The sequence below is a fragment of the Haemorhous mexicanus genome, chromosome 17 (assembly GCF_027477595.1).
Source record: "Haemorhous mexicanus isolate bHaeMex1 chromosome 17, bHaeMex1.pri, whole genome shotgun sequence".
NCBI classification, from domain to species: domain Eukaryota; kingdom Metazoa; phylum Chordata; class Aves; order Passeriformes; family Fringillidae; genus Haemorhous; species Haemorhous mexicanus.
Window position 1 is genome coordinate 11,316,956 of NC_082357.1, and position 17,193 is coordinate 11,334,148.

At 40.1% G+C, this 17,193-nt stretch overlaps 2 protein-coding genes across 5 annotated transcripts in view; one reads left to right on the plus strand and one right to left on the minus strand.

Moving 5' to 3' along the window:
* GPR146 (G protein-coupled receptor 146) overlaps positions 1-13,353 on the plus strand; it is a 45,316-nt gene extending 31,963 nt beyond the window's left edge. For 2 of the 3 annotated variants that reach the window (XM_059862169.1, XM_059862167.1), the window contains one exon: positions 11,410-13,353. In XM_059862169.1, the coding sequence (XP_059718152.1) occupies positions 11,454-12,458 (1,005 nt within the window). In that variant the 5' untranslated portion in view covers positions 11,410-11,453 and the 3' untranslated portion in view covers positions 12,459-13,353. Of the gene's footprint in view, positions 1-8,596; positions 8,768-11,409 lie in introns of those variants that run through there. The other variant, XM_059862168.1, reaches the window with a different exon arrangement.
* C17H7orf50 (chromosome 17 C7orf50 homolog) overlaps positions 1-17,193 on the minus strand; it is a 119,598-nt gene that overhangs the window by 62,848 nt on the left and 39,557 nt on the right. The window contains exon 1 of one of the 2 annotated variants that reach the window (XM_059862172.1): positions 8,442-8,548. The exons of the other annotated variant lie outside the window; for it this stretch is intronic. Coding sequence (XP_059718155.1) covers positions 8,442-8,453 — 12 coding nt within the window. The 5' untranslated portion in view covers positions 8,454-8,548. Of the gene's footprint in view, positions 1-8,441; positions 8,549-17,193 lie in introns of those variants that run through there. 2 annotated transcript variants of the gene reach the window in all.

Below are 17,193 nucleotides of genomic sequence, written 5' to 3' on the forward strand. Positions count from 1 at the left end.
GTCAGCTGAACTTAACTTTGTTCTGACAGAAATGCTAAAGCAGCATAAAAGGCAGCACCCTATTTGTCATGCCAGCATCACATCTGGCACGGGTTTGATTGGCTCCATCATTTAAGTCTGAGCAGAATTCCACGGATTTCTACACAAGTCAGACTGATTCTGAAGTGATGAAACAAAGTTAATCAAATGTCTGGTCAAAGTGATTCATGTAAACATCAATGTTTGTGATTAGCACATCAGACTGATTAGTCTGAACTCCTGCATGGATCTGAACATCAGATAAGAGGTTATCAGAATATTCTGCATATTTTCCGCAACAGCCACAACAAGTAGAGCTCATTTAGGTGAAGACAGACCAGCAGGCTCCAGTGGCCTCCCTCCAAACTGTTCTCAGCACCCAGTGCCTGTGTGGGCTCTGTCAAAACAACCATTTATCAATCATTAGTAAGAAACTGGCTCTCTGACAAACTAATTACTCCTCAGGCTTCCACCCATTAGCACAGGAGGAAGCAGATTATACATTTATTTTTGTGGTGGGCTGACCTCAGCTGAGCACCAGGTACCCAGCAGAGCCACTCTCTCACTCCCTTCCACGGCTGGACAGAGAAATAGAACTCAAGGCTTATGGGCTGAGAGAAGGAGAGGGAGAGATCACTCACCCATTACCATCCTGAACAAAACAGACTCAACTTAATTAATTCATTAACCATCAAATTAGAGTAGGGTAATGAGAAATAAAACTGAACACCTTCCCAAAAGCTTGCCATGCAAACCCAGTGTACCAGGGCTTCTGCAGTAACAAAGGTGCTACAGAAGTTGTTTTTGCTTCCTGAAACAGGCAAGACTTACTAAAACCAGCATGTTATCTATAAAGGACAGTGAAGAAATCTCTACAAAAAGTCTGTCCAAATTTTTAGAGAGTTAATTGCTGTATGGCATGTGAATGGATACACTGCAGTTAGTAAGCACTAGTACTTATTTCCATGTCATTAACGTGGCTGTAGTTCCAGGAATTTGTACAAATCCTAACCATGGCTTTCCAAAATACCATGCAATGGATGCAGTGTGGGCAGCAGGTGGCTACTGGTAGCAGACTCCAGGTGTGACTTCACAGATGTTTTTGTAATGGGAGGCTCTAGATTTAAAGAGTCCAGTTTTACAGAGGTCTCAGACTCCTTTACACCTTTACACATTTCCTCCCACAAAATTACTTTGGGTTTGTTTTTTTTCCCCTTGGAAAAATTTGTCCAGCCTCATGCTGCCCTGGAAAAACAATACCCATTAAGAGTACCTAAGGAAGCATCCCCACCCACAGGTGTGGAAGGATGGCCAAGGACTCAAATTAAATCATCAAATACTTAAACCTGTCAAACTCTTTGTCAGCATCCCAGAACAGAACGTGCTTAAGGGTTATTTTGAAGTTTGATATATACACACAGCTGCAGTGGGGAGTCTCAGAAGAAATTGAGTTTATTGGGAGAATATTTTGATGACTAAGGGATAAAAGCTCCCTGTCTCTGATAAAGTGGAGTGGGGAGTGGCACAAGGCAAGCAATAGATGGACAAATCAGAACTCATGTCAGAAATATGCCTCAAGCCCCTGGTAAATGAAAATTCTTATTCTAAATCTTGCCATCTAATAATAACCAACCTTAGATCAGCATTAATATTATACTAGACCCCCTGGAATGTAAATTTATAGTGTTTTATTCACACATTATAAATGGAATAAGATGTAATCAGTAATTATGCAAGTTCATCCAGAAGGCAGCTAGAAAATGCTATTTCCTTCACCAAGCAGTGAAAATTAAAAGCCACAGGAGTGTCAGGAACAAGATGTCTCAGACTTGCCAGCAATTAACAGAAAGATATGTTTATCTCCAGCGGATGTGACAAATTTTGAATCATTTCAGCCTTAGTACAACTCTGAGGGCTGATTTTTCCCTTCAAACTCAAACTAGTTTTATAATTCTTCTATATGCTATCTGATAAAGAACTGTGTCAATATTTCTGCTTTTACTGGAAACCCGGTCCCTGTGGTCAGGGTCTGTTTCACAAGAGTTTCCTCCCCAGCCAACGTGATGGTCTGGTTGATTAAGTCACTGAGTCAGCTTTCACCAGTGTTTCTAATAGGAAACAGCATTATATTATAGTTTCCAGGAAAAGTACCATCTGTGCCTCCTGCCAGTCTCTGCAACTGGCACCAAAAGATCTCTGGGGAATGTTTCTGTACTGCCAAATTTCAGCAGAGTTCCCTGCCACAAGCCCTGAGCATGGGTGAAGCTGACAAACAGCGGGGGAAGATAAGAGCTGCTGTTTCCACCCTGCCAGCTCACCGGGCCAACTCATTTACACAGTAATTCCAGCACAGTCCGTGCACCTTTGACACTCTCTTCCTGGAATAAATTCAGTCAGCAAAGCCCAGAATTGCCATAATTTGAATTAATTTTGATTGGCGAGAATCTGCCTTCTTTACTGGAATGATGCTGATTTACATGAACCAGAAGTACAAACATTCCTTACCTGGAACCTGGGCAATTCTAAAATGCTGGGAATGCAGAGATCCAGGCACCTGCTGTCTTTATCTTGTAAGGTGCAAATGACCTGTTTGCACTTATTAAAGACATTACCTAAACAAAGAATTTTATCATAAAACTGTCTTTTAGATTATCTCAAATATTAAAAAGGACTCAGCAGAAGTTTCTATGATATGATGTCTTTGCATAAAAAACAGGAACAAGTAAGTTTCATTAATTTTTTTCCCCCAAACCAGTCTTAACTGACCTGTTGCTCCACAGTTTAAGTGGCTGTAGGTACTGGAGGCAAAACTCCTTATATTTAAACATCAATGATTGACTGCAAGTTATGAAAATTTTTTTAAAGAAATCACCCAGAGTCTTTTAAGTTCCTGAAGTCAGAATAAATGAATGAAATAGTTTGATTAAAAACAGTGGGATAAAGTGTCTGCTAAGTCAGCTGATCTGAACATCAAATATCACAACAGTAAAGATGCCTTCTGAAGGTGTCTGTACCCCTGGTAAAATCCACTGAGTTGTAGTACTTCATAGGAAAAGAATCTGCAACTTACATTCAGTTTTAAACTGAAGGAAATTATTTGCTTGTGTGCTCTCCCAGAAACTGAAAATATCTCTCTTTTTAAATTAATTCTTTTAGTTTCTGTGGCTCACCAGCTACAAGCAGCCTGAAAACTCTCACAAAGGTTAAATTTTTTTTAGAAGTTTGTTTTCAGCGAAGCAGTTAGAAGAATTAATACATATACATAACTTTCAGTCATCTTGACACTGAATGCTATTTAAGGTTGCTGCTACTTAGTTTTAAAGTGGGATAGCTACATCAAAATCAGCTTCCAAGTGCTGTGAAAACATGGAGCAGAACTGCAGCAGGGCTAACTGCTGTTCAGCACTCTGAATGGCGCCATCTACTCTGCTGATGCTTAAAAGCTGTCACTTCTTGTATTCCAACTGGTCAACTTTATAAAGTCCAGAACTGGAAGCACCTTACGTAAGCTGATTTTCTAATACTGCTTCCATTCTAATTATTCCTGTTATTTAATACGCCAAAAGTTCCTGGAAGTGAATAGGAATACTAGGAAAATTACTCAGGTTTTGTTTTGCATATAACTTAATCTTTTTTAAAAGCATTATCTAGTAGGTATTAGAGCATCTCCACATTGTATCTCATGTCAGGATCCCTGGCAGCTGAGGCCTGTAGATAGATGAATACAGGTAATCACTGTGCAAATTCCTTCTGCCTGATGGAATCCTCACCTCTAGAACTGAAAAAAAGTAAGGTATTTCATTTTTTGCAGTGATGAAATCTTGAAGTATTAAAACTGCACTGTTCACCCCATAGTGAATTCTTTCTTGCTGCACAGAAACATTAAAAAAGAAACAATATGTCATGTTTTCCATATAGAAGCTGTTACAGAATTCAGTGATAAAGCTAAGTCAGGAAGGGGTGGAGCAGCACCATCAGTGCCACACTCATCCATGCTGGGACAGGGAGAACTTAACAAAACAAGGCTGAGTTTATGGAGTTAACCCGTGCAGAGCCCCGGGTGCAGCTGATCCCCAGCAGCTGCCAGGAGGGCACAGCCACTACAACCCAGCTGCCACAGAGGCTGCACTGCAAAGAAATGAACAGCACAAAAAGGCAGGATTTATCTGGAGTGGCAGATGTGCCTGGCAGATAGCATCTGTATCTGAACAAGGGACTCTTTCCACATAAATCTTTAGGGGCTGCAGTGCTGGGCTATCTCCTCTCCACAGAACTTCTACCCCATGGTAGGTGGTTTTTACTACCTTCCAGAGCACCACCACACTGCCACTCTCCAACAGATCTAAAGGGCTCAAACACACCATTTAACAGTTTTGATTATGGTTTCCAGAGTAGCTGATCTTGTTTATCTTCCTTTATTGGAGTAAATTATCTGTTCTCATAAGCTTTAAGCTGCTTAGAAATTGAGAAGGAGAAAGAGAAACTAAAGCAAATACAATTATTCATTTCTGATGGATACACACGATGTTCTGAGCAACCTTCTATGAACTCTAAAAACAGAAGTTCTGCAGTTCTAACCTATAAGAGAATATGCACATCCTAAAAAAAAGTTCCATACCCTAAAATCCAGTTTTCTTCCTTCTTCCAAACAAAAGGCCCATCTGAATTCATTTCTTGATGCTTAGTGACCCGTGGCAGCAATTTGCAGACTTACTTTTGACATGGCCTTATATGAACTCAGATTCCCAAAGAGCTGAACAATCTAAACAGAAACCAAATGTGCAGTAATATAATTATTGTTAATAATTATATTACATTAATAATTTAACATATTATTTATACATTTAATAATAACAATGATAAGTAACAACAACAAAAGGTCAAAACAGGAGGGAAAAAGCATCTTTTTAGCAAGTTGCCAGGAGGCCAGGGCAGTAAGCAGATTATCATGGCACAAGTGGGATCTGAATCACCAGGTAGCTGCTATGCAAATGATTTACCACGAAGATGGTGCTTACAGAATGAGAGGATAAACAAATGAGACAGGGGTTGCCAACATCTGTGGAACAATAACAAAGGTCACCCACCCACAGGAAGGAACTCTGAAGACAACATATATTCAGAATTTCTGGAAAAGCAGAGTTCTTGAGAATGTAATCTTTATTGCTGATTTAAAATACCAAAGAACAGCTTGAGATATCCCACAGAAAAGTCACAAAGTAGAAGTGAAAGTGTGTCATGCTTGGAAGCCCTGTCATCATTTGGATGGGATGCTGTGTGTGTCATATGAGCAAATAATGATGGGAGGTGCAGTGTTAATTGTAAGGGAGTCATCAGGGAGAGATAAAGAGGAAAACATTGGCCAAGCAGAAAGGAAACTCAAGGGGTATTTTAAGAAATCAGGAAATGTACATAAGAATTTATACATGGAGAGAAGAAATGTTAAAGGAAAAAACATTGGTCCAAGGGAAGGCAATTACCTGGAGCTGGAAATGGGTTCACAGCACCCAAATTGTGCAGAATCAAGAAGGAGGAGGCAAGAGTTGGGTTATGTAAGTGAAAAATCTTGGGTTTATTTTAATTGTTAATTATTAATTATTGCTATGCTGCTATTAAAGCAAGCTATATAACAAAGGAAAAAGGCTTAGAAAACCAAAACCTGAGCCTAATGAAAGGTAAAATCAGCAGGACCAGAATGTTGGGTGACTACTCTTCCATGAGCTGACTAGCCATGAGTGGCAAACCCCTTGTTCCCTCTCTTTCAACTGACCTACTCTTGCTTTTTGATTTATACTTTTCAAAATATCCAACATAGGCTTATTACATCCAATGCTATTTTGTATCAATTATCCCTGTTGTTTGATCATGCCTTCTTTCACTGAATTAACCACATTATAAATGGAACCAGTATCAATTATGAACTTCCCCTGCCAAACTGGTCAGTGGTTGCACCACAAAGACATAAATGACAGGGTTGGAAGGGGCCTGTTTTTCAGCCCAGCCCCCAGTATCAAGCAGGATTTTCTTCTCCACTCATGTTAAAAGCATTTTATCTGAGCTGTATCATTACATTATAAACAGCAGCAACTGCATGAGAAAAGTATATTCCTACTTGCTTGCACTGCTGCATTTTCCCCTCTCACATCTAACCTGAGCTATTTAGTTTTACTTTTCTGTATAACCAGCCTAGAAGTCATTTGCTAATCCCTATGGTATGTATATAAGCTAGTAAGCCTAAAGAAATGTCATGTTACCCAGACTGAGAGGGAACAGCAATGTGACACTTCATTCTCCAGCACTTGAGAATTCAGTGTGCTCTCCTTGATGTACAACTAATTGTAGGTTTCTAATTTCCCAAAAAAATTTGTCATCCATTATTTCAAGTTTTAAGAATTAATCCATAAGTAATATTCAGCATGTCCCTTTCAAAAAGCACCTTTCAAACCCTGATGAGGAGCTGACAATCTACTAAGTCATGGTTTATATATACATACAGCACTTCTGGCCATGATTTTTATTTCTCAGTCTAGATCTGAAGCAAATCTGTGGTGCCCAGCAAAGCTCTGTGTCGGGCGCAGCCTTCCCCTAGACAGCACCAGGTTTCAGTCTGTAGGATTTGAGATCCTGTGGGAACTCAAGAGGACGTGACAAAGGCACAATTGTTTGGCATGTTCAGAGATTTACTTGTTGGCAACAGCTTTATTAGCTATGTACTTTACTAGCTATTAGTTTATAATGATACCACAGCTTGTGAAAACACACTGAGAGGTCAGGAAAACCAGGTACGAGCTATGTCACACATAGATGATAACAGAGCAAGTAGAGAAACCATGTGTTGCATAAACATAAAAAATCTGCAGGGAAAAGAGACAGTGCTGCAGCTGGATGAAGGGTTGGTTTTTTAAGTCAAATAAAAGAATCCAAGCGTAGAATGGTCACGCTTCAAACTCTTACCCAACCTGCTCTGCAACTTAGTGCTGCATTATGAATGGAAATGTCTGAAAAAGCCTGACTGTAGCTATGGACTCTGTAATACAACTGAGCAGAACTTCATTTTTTTCTCATTATTTAAAGTTCATTTTATGGCTCTTCCCTAAAATAATCTTTGCCACCAAGTGCTGTCAGCTTCTTGTGCTGTGTTGCAATAAGTTTTTTCTTAAGTACTTCATGGATATTGTTATCTAAATAAAACCACCTTCAGCTTTAATGGAGTGTAAGGAAATTGGCTTTTAGCCAAGTATGAGCACTCTAAAAGTGCTTCTACATGAATACCTTCCCTACTTTGCTGTTTCCCTGGTGAACTTAGGATGATTAAAGTTCTGAAGCACCAAAAATGTGATGCCACAGTTTTTAACATGAATTTATCCACAGCACACACACAATTCTCTCTGTGGGCTATCTATCAAACAGGAATGGGGGAAATTTCTGCTTTTGGGAGCTGCAGTGGTTTTACAGTATTTGTAATGATCATTTAAATACAAACTGTGGTCAGACAGAATAACTCAAGACAAGCAGGATGACCATTTTTAGACTTCACAGAACACTCAGAGTTGGAAGGGACCCACAAAGATCTAGTCCAAATAAATGGCCCTTATGGAGATCAAATCCACAACATTGATTGGTGTTAGCATCATGCTCTAAACAACTGAGCTAATCTCAGGTTTAGGGTTTTTCCGGTATTTATTTCATATAAACCTGCTTATTTTTCCAATAAGGGATGCTACATTGGTGTTTATTTGCTATGGAATAAAGCTTCAGAATTTCTAAATATAAGACAAATTACTTTGGAAAAGGCAGCTCTCTGTTTTGGTTGGTGATATCAGTTGGAAACATACTTCAAAGGTAGTCCCTTTTCATTAGTCTGAGGAGTTTCCAAATAAACAACAGAACAACCACAGGAAAAAATTCATTATGGGATAAATTATCAATCTGCAGTTCAAAAGCTCTTTCAAGTGATCCATTTTAAAGCTGTGTTAAATATAAGCATTCACATCCATTAACTGCAAGTGACATGCAAATATCATTGAAATTAAACAACTTTTTTAAAGAGGAAGCAGAATGGAACTCATAACACCATCACAAAATGAGGGTTATGTTGTAGCACCTTTTCACAACACCAAAACAATCTCCAAATTCAAAGTAAATGCTCAGAAACTTTACTTCCTACCTGGTTTTAAAAGCTGCCTTATGTTTGCCAGCACCACGAGCACCTGTGCACTTTGTAGTACGGGAATTTTTAAATACTGATTGTTCAGGATATATGGCCTATAAAAATGAAACCTCAAAGCTACATAGTCTCACCCTGAGTTAAAAATAAAACCCACGCTCTTGAGTGAAGGCTGTTGACTGCACTTGCAGGGAATGGCACGGGCTCTGCAGCAGCCCTGCAGAACCCCAGCACCGATGACAAAACCATAACAAACCTGCACGCCCATGGATTTTAAGCAGTAAATCCGAAACCCAGGGACTACAAAGCGAGCTGGATCCAACAGCTCCGAGCACAACCTCTCACTTCTTGAAACTGGCTGTAAACAGGGGAAGGGAGGGGCCAGGCGCCTGCCAAGCCAAGCAGAAACTTGTGAGTAACTTAGAGAGGCAAAACAAGTGCAGCGCTAGCAGCGGCACCCAGCGCGGTGCCGGGCGCTCGCCGGGCCAGCAGCATGATCCCCGCCAGAGCCACGCCGGGGCCTGGCGGCCGGCTCGGTGCCTCGGGAGGGCGGCTGGGGACAGCGGCACACGGGAATTAAAGGTGAGAGGCTGCGGAGCGCGGCGGGCGGGACGCGCGGTGCCGCTGCCCCGGCGGGCGGGCGGGGATCCAGCGCGATCCGGGGTGAGAACGGAGGATCCGGGCAGAGCTGGGGCCGCCGGAGCCGGGGCACTGTAATCAAGAGGCTGCTGCAGCCTGCACTTATGCAGCAGAGGCGACCTGGGGCTGCAGGGCTGGCGGTGAGCGCGGCCCGAGCGAGCGGCGCTCCGCAGGCTCCCCGCGGTGCTGCACGGGCACTCCGAGCGAGCGGCCCCGGCACGGCAGAGCCGCCCTGGGAATGACAAAAGGCACGGGAATGTGAGCGGGGCCTGCGCTGCTCTGCACAGCGAACAGGTTCAGTGCCTTCGCTGCGAAGTCAGCATTCAGCACCGGGGATTTGGGCTTCAGCCGCAGAAATACCTCACCTGGGAACTTGAAAGTCATCAAGAAGATTTTCCGAATAAGTATTTTAGTTTTGGGGTTTATTTTTGCTAATTTCAGAGGTAAATATTGTCATTTTCCTAAGATTACTGTTGAACAGAATGAATCGCCTGCCATTTCTATCATGAAACAGAATTGCCGTGTTTAACCGCACTTGGGGGACGTAAAGAAAGAATAAGGGTAATGACTAAAACCATTTGTGAAACCAGACATCACCCTGCTCTGTAAAATACAAAGCCTGGTAGCAAAGACTGTTGATCTTCTGAGACAATATACAGGCAAGTTATTCAGAGGCTGATGTAATTCAGTCTGGAGTAATCAAAGCTACATGCTTAAGGATAAACCTACATAATGGAATTACATGATTGTACCCATGCCTGTGCTTAGTCACCTTTGCACTCACCAGAATGCATATATTTGCAATATCTAGTTCCAGTCTGCTGCTTGGCTTGAATCGAGTCATAACAGTTCAATGAGATGTAGTTTTGGTTCCCTTCAACTGCGAAAAAAACAGCTTTTCTTTTTCTTTCTTAAAATCTTAAACCAACAGATGCTTCCTGAAAACAAACGGGGTTGTTATCGGTGCTCAGAAATAGAATGAGGATAGAAAGACAACAAAGATATGATATGGTCCACTCAACACAACAGTATAGCTGAAGAACTGATGTGAGAAAATGAACCAAAAAAAGTCAAGTTTTCCCACAAAGGTGAAAACAACCTTTGAAAACAATAGAACTTCTGGTGCTGCCACAGAAGCCACTTCTCTGAGGAAATCCAACATGGGACAGTGGAATAAAAATTTGTTTGTCCAGCTAAAATTACTGTATTTTTAGCCTGATTTTTGGCTCAGCTTGTGTTATTTAGAAGAAAAATGCACACAAAACAACTGCACTGGGAAAATAACACATGGAAGTTGACACAATTTTGGGACAAGTTTTAGTACAATGGCTGAAGAGTCAGAGGATTAGCACCGGGGAGATGCAGTCACGTACCCGTGTGCTCACAGACCCCACACAGTATAATTTAGCCATCTGGTTCATGGAGTATAGCATGTTGTCTAGTAGCATTCATTTTCATTGCACAATGTTTATTGTGGATTGATTAAATCTTGCTCTCCCTCTGGAAAGAATCCAGGTACGTGTACTTACACTTTGCTATGGGTGCTGACAGAGGAGCACACAAAACCACGGGAGTATGTGACAGGCAGAGTACGTGACATGGGGAATCACCTGCTGCACCAGCTCTGCACTGCCCCTGAAATGGGCTGCCATCAATAACAACCACGATGTTAAGGCTGTGCCTGTTTTGAGTTGTAGTTCAGAGATTATTCCTCGTTCCTGCATTTTGGAAAGGACTTTACACGACTGCTTTGAAATTCACTTGGTTTCAGTTAAAATGCTATCTCTACTGACGATAAAGCAAAGATGGCTGGGCCACAACTGCTGATAGTAGCATACTCTTTAAAGAATTCGAGCTATTTTGAGAGGAAATGATAGCTGATTCTTGCCTTTTGGAAAGTCAGGCTGCCCTGATATTAGGTTCCCTGGACTACAGAGGTCCATTGTTTTTTTGAAACAAAATGGTTATAAGGTTGGAAGTCTGAATACAAACTGACCTATTTAAAAAAAAAAACCAAAAAAACCACCACAAAACCAACCCCCCCTTACACCTCATTTCCCAGTATCCTCTAGTCTTGGTCAGTTTTATCAGTGATCCAATACACATCCACCATACTGCCTTGGATGTGCCTCCTAAGGAGCTTTTTTTTAAGGTAAAGCTTATTTAAGATGTTAAGAGATCTCTATTTCTCATCATACTGTGAAGAGCTATGCTTCAGTTTATATCCTTCCACTCTTTAGTAGTTACCCCTATGTATTTTTAGCTACATAAAGGGTACTGTTTGACAATTTTCAAAAAATTGCATTAGTATTCATATATACATCAGTAGTTATTGCTAGTTTACAATTTACTTCTGTTGAGTGTCCCGTATCAGCTAATTTGCCACTAGTTTCATTTAAATCAAAACTGCAGAACATGTATTAGTCTAATGAAATTCTGAATAACAGTTTACTTTCTTCTAGACTAACAACATCAGTTATGTCATGCGTATAATCTTGAAGTTCAAAATGTTTTCTTCACAGTACTTTGCATTTCATTTCTGATGTAATATTTTAACAACACTTTCATTATTTCTCTCCCTACAGAAAAGCTGGTAACCAGCAAAGAAGACACAAAAGCTAAAATCACTATGTGGAGCTGTGAAGCCTTAATCAACAGTACTGAGAACAGTGAGGACCACCATCTCTGCCATGACTTTGACCTTGTGCTTTCCATCTTTTCCCTTCTCTACCTCATTATATGTTTTCCAATTGGCCTTTGTTACAATGGCCTGCTGGTCCTAGTTAACCTCTACAACAAAGCTACTATGACTATGCCAGATGTTTACTTTGTCAACATCGCCATTGCCGGCCTCATCATCAACACTCTGGCACCAATGTACCTGCTGGGTCTTGCCAATACAAAATGGGCCATCTGGAATTCCAACAATGAAGTTTATATTACCTTCCTTATTTTATTCAACGTCTCATCGTTAGTTACCATGTACTCTACCACACTGCTCAGTCTGGACTACTACATCGAGCGAGCCCTGCCCAGGACTTACATGTCCAGTGTGTACAACACCAAACATGTCTGCGGGTTCATATGGGGTGGAGCCATGCTCACAAGCTTTTCATCTCTCCTGTTCTATGTCTGCAACCACGTGTCCACCAAAATAATCGAGTGTTCCAAGATGCAGAACCAGGAGGCAGCAGATGCCATCATGGTGTTCATCGGGTACGTCGTTCCCGCCATCGCCGTTCTCTACGCGCTGACGCTGATCCTGCGGATCCGCAAGGAGGCCACGCCACTGGATCAGGACACTGGGCGCTTGGATCCCTCAGTGCACAGGCTGCTGATTGCCACAGTCTGCACGCAGTTCACCCTCTGGACACCCTATTATGTTATTCTCTTGGTAAGCACGTTTACTAACCTACGAGGAAGAATTCCAGATGTAAATTCCATTCAAATATTACACTTTGCCACGATTCTGTCAAAATTCCTGGCTTTCTCCAGCAGCTTTGTCATGCCTCTGCTCTACAGATACATAAACAAAAACTTTCCCAACAAATTACGACGTTTGCTTAAAAAGATACACTGTGGGAACCAGGGGTGTTCTCACGAGCGCACAGTGGTACAGCAGGTCATGACATAGGTGTGACACAACCGCTGGCGCTCTGAGATGGCAGCACTGGCTGCTCAGTGCTGGGACTGTGACGCTGCTGTGTTGGCACTCAGAGACATGGGAGAGTCCCAACCAAGAGGCTGGAAGGAGCTTCCGTTGCAGTTGAATGCAAGAGTCTTAATTTTCCAGTAGTTGTTTGCTGAAGTGGTGTGAGGCTCTGTGTGCTGCATTACCTGTGACATCAGATACCTTCAGTGCACTGAACTGCTGACAGAGGATAAACTCTGTTTTCATGGCTCTGATCTTCCTCTCTGAAGAAATCACTAAGCAGTTTATTGAAGTCTTGACTGAAGACACAGCACCTTGTATCTTGTATAGAAAAAGGTATTACCTTGTTTTCTGTACAAAGAAGTGATAGTGCTATCCTTGATGAAGTAAATAGCATTTTTCAATGAAGATTATATAGTTGATCTTTACTGAAGATCATATTACCCAATTATACATGTCCAAATAGTAAATGTTAATTATAAATTAAATTATTTAATTTCTTTCTCCATCACTGATTCCCCCTCTAAAAGAAGCCTAATTTACTTTTTTCAGAAATTATTTTCTCACACAAACTAACCTGTTTTAACATTTATGGTAAAGTGATTTTACTTTTAGCTACAACAAATAACAAAAATGTGTTTTAATTTTCCAGTGCTTTGTTTGTATCCTAAAACATTTCAGGAATTCAGAAATATTTATTAACTAATTCTGACGGAACTCAGAGATGTTTGTTCCACATACTAAAATGAAGGACACAGTGGTTTACAAAGTTAAATCAGAATTTAACTAGCAAGGATTGTCTGGCTAAGTGTTATGGTCCACATATGTTCATGTAACAAGAGTAATTATCTTAAAAAATAAATATGTTTATGATTAACATTTTGTATTTCCAAGGGATATGTTTGCAACAAATAAATTAAACTCTCTTTAATCTAGGACATCACTGGAGGTTTGGAAACAATATAAAATTCCTCAATATAGGAATCCCAGTCAGCATCAGCTCTTTGCTGACCTCTCAAAAAAGCCTTCCATTGGGATTCTTGGATACACAGTAAAGAATTTCACTGATTATATGAAATACATGAGAAACACAGACATGCTGCAGGAAGCACATACACAGTTACAACAAGCTACAAAGCACTGACCCAAAAACTACCTGTTCTTGTGCTGCTGTTGCATTAATGACAGGAGGGGACAGGAGGGGGGTGCAAGTGGAGCTGATGTTCTCCCACTGGTGTGGGGCCCCAAGACATTTTTGTCACTTGATTCATGCTACAGCATCATTTTATTGCTTAATCAGTCACTTCACAACTCAGATTCCACATGACATCATTAAAAAAATGTGACTTTTCAAGCTTCTGGTATAGAAAAAAACATGGAGCAAGATCAGAACTGAACCTTCCCATTGCTTAGAGCACAATCTGATCTGATAACTGGTCCCAGTCTGTCAGCAGAGACACATACTGAAGTTCTATGTGAAAAGAACTTTCTGAGAAACAGATCTTTTAGATTTTTTCCCATCAAGCAATTTCTTCCCTTAGTCATCTTTGCTTATCTTCTTTATATACAACCATCTCTAAGTTATCAACATCCTGGTGGAAGATTTTCCATTAACCTTTTTTTTTTTAAGAGCTTTTCATGTTTTATTGAATATTTTTAACCCTTAAAGCCTACAGAGTAAATAATCTATTTCTGTGGTGTTTTCAGTTTTAGCCTGTTGATGAAAACCATGTTAAGGACTTAAGCTGTTCCTTATTGCTGTGTCCAACTCACTCATTTAGTGCCTCTCTGCTGACACACATGATACTGGCTGCTTTCTTGGTTTTGTCCACCTTGAGAGATTTTCTATGAATTTCTGCACATCTTGAGCACTCAAGCTCACTTTCACACAGAAGTGCTTAAGACCAAAATCTTTCCTTACAGCTGTCAAGCAAACAGACTCCTTCTTCCCATCTGAGGAAAATTAGGTTTCTTAATGCACCACATGAAATCTCTCACGTAAAATCTGTTAAAGAAATTCTGTGCCATTATGCAGGAGGAGTTCCAGCAGGGAGGAACTGGCTTATCTGGTGTGAATAGAGGCTTTCAGAACTGGGACACTGCCAGAACAGTGCAGCTGAGCAGGCAACTTTAAGTGCAATTTCAACTTCCATGTTGCTTCCTTACTTCCATTTCCTCCTTCTCTTAAGACATCTTATTTTCTGGCTCTAAAAGAACTGTTGCCTATATTTCTGTTCCTTTCTCTCAGTGTTAAATTCTCAGTTTCAGATCATAGCTCTTGTGTCATTTCTCTTTATCGTTTTTCACTTCTCTGCACAATTTATTTAACTTTCATTTCTCTCCCATCCCTGCTTGTCTTGCACACCTGGTACCATTCAATGCTCATGTTTACTTCATCACACTGACTCCTTTATGATGATCCAAATCTTACTCAGTGATTCAACATTACAAATTTACGTAGTAAAATGGAAGCTGCTATTTAAGAGATGTATAAAGACAGATTTTTATGGAACTTACCCGTGGGGCATCCAATCTGATTTTTTCCTAATCTGTTTTACTGCAACAGAGCTATGGATGTTTGTCTGTATCCTTGATAAACACTAAATGTAATAGCAATCATAGATACAAAAACTTGGATAATTTAATGAACAAGACTGCTATCCACTCAACTTCTTAGAAAAGTTAATTTGATTTATTAGTTGCCTCAAAGAAACTGTGCTGTGGATCTGCCTTGCTGCTGTTCTCCTGAGGGAATTCTGAACTTAATTGCAGCACCCTCACCTTTATCTCTTAAAAATCAGCATCTCAAAAAGAGAGATCTTTGCAGTATTTATATAAAGAACAGTAGAGGAGCAAGTGCAGTAAAATACTTAAGGAAATACAAGGTATCATAAATTAGGAAGAACTTTTATGGACAAACGTTTAATACACAAAGTTCTCGAGAATGGGGCCTTTCCATTTCAAATACCTGAAGGTTGCTGGTGACTGTAAATAGGGGCTTATCTATTACACATTTAAATAGATATGAATAAAAATACTGTATATGTGCAAGATAAAAATCAGCCTACTGATGTAAAAAGAATCTGCAAAGAGTTTATTAAATTATTTCTAAAAGTGTGTCATTTAAATGTAAACCTCTGAACAGGAAGGTGTACTGTATTCTTCTGTATGTATATAATGTGTACTAGAAAGTAAGCACTAGTTAAGTGCCATTATTAACAGTGTTATTTTCTCACAAAATTAAACCTAATATTTGAATTGATTTATGGCTTACAGCCCTCTTGCTGAACCGCTAATTAAGTCAAATCAATGAACTAAAAAAATGTCATGCTCTGCTTCTATCTGAGTTTTTAACACAGCTAGCTCAAGAAGGTCCTTGTTGACCAACTTAGTAAAGGTCCTAGTTTCAAAAGTTTACATTTCAGAATCAAATTTTGTTGGTCTCTGAAGATTTAATTTCAGTTAATGAAAGAAGGTGATCAGACACTATAAAATTTCTGGTTCTATTACAATAAAGAGATGTGGACTCTAATATCATGTCCAAATACTATAGAAAAGGACTTTATGGAAAGCTTCATACAGGAAGTATTGACTCATAATACATTCTCAATAAAAAGTGTTCAAGTGTACATGGTCAATAAAATGTGTGATTTTTTATTTGCTTTCTTGATAAAAACCTGTTGTAGACAAAGCTAAACCTATGTGGCTTCACCGAATCAAAACATAACAAATTGCACGACTTGGATGTCAAATTTCCAGGCCTTAATTTGACATTATTAAAATCTCATTTTTTCATCAGCATGAAGTTGGCTGGGAATGAAAGCTGAAAGGCACATACCCCACTTGACTTTTTTCAGAATAAAGAATCCTGCAGTTAATGAGGCAGAGTAACAGTGCACCTGGAGATCAATGCAAACATTGGCCACATCCTGACAACTTCCTTTCCTTTGTGCTGCCACAATCAGCTTCCTGCAGAAATTCTCTTGCTTCTCAGAACAACGTGGTAAAATAACCCACACCTCTGGCATCCCAAAGAAAACACAGCTTTTAAGAATCTAAGATACCTTGTAACACATTCATTGCAGTAACCACTGCACATAGCCAAAAGATTACTCCCCATGGATCAGTTCATTTACCCTATATATATATGAAAATATTTTCTTGGCTATGCTTTCAAAATTATTCACTTGTTCCCTTTTGGTGTTCTGTGAAGTGTAGGAAGACAGCAGTAACAGCAAACTCTATTTAAAATTATTATTGGTAAACTCTTTTAAAAAACCCTCAGTCCAAGGCACTTCTAAGTTTTAAGTCTCAGTCAGATATAAATGAAAAGGGCAACTGTCAGAGTGGAAGTTGCAATATTCCACCATTTGATCACAGCCTAGTGTCTGACAGGATGCCCTTACTTCCACACAGTGCTTCCAAGGGCGTTCTCTTTAAGAGGAGAGCCAGCATCTCTAAACAAGTACAGAGCAGTGATTTCTGACCCTTCATTTCACAGAGCTTTTGGACACAACCAACAAAAAGGCTGTTTCTCAGCTGGATGGTAAAACCCCTCATATACAACACAGACTGAAGGATCCTCAGTGAGAACAGAGTTAGTAAATAAGCAGCGAGTTCAGAAGCTCACAGGTTTTTGAAGAGTGAAAAACTACATAAATGCAAATAAAAAGGGCTGATCAGGTACAACAAAGTCAAGATATTTACACCAGTACAA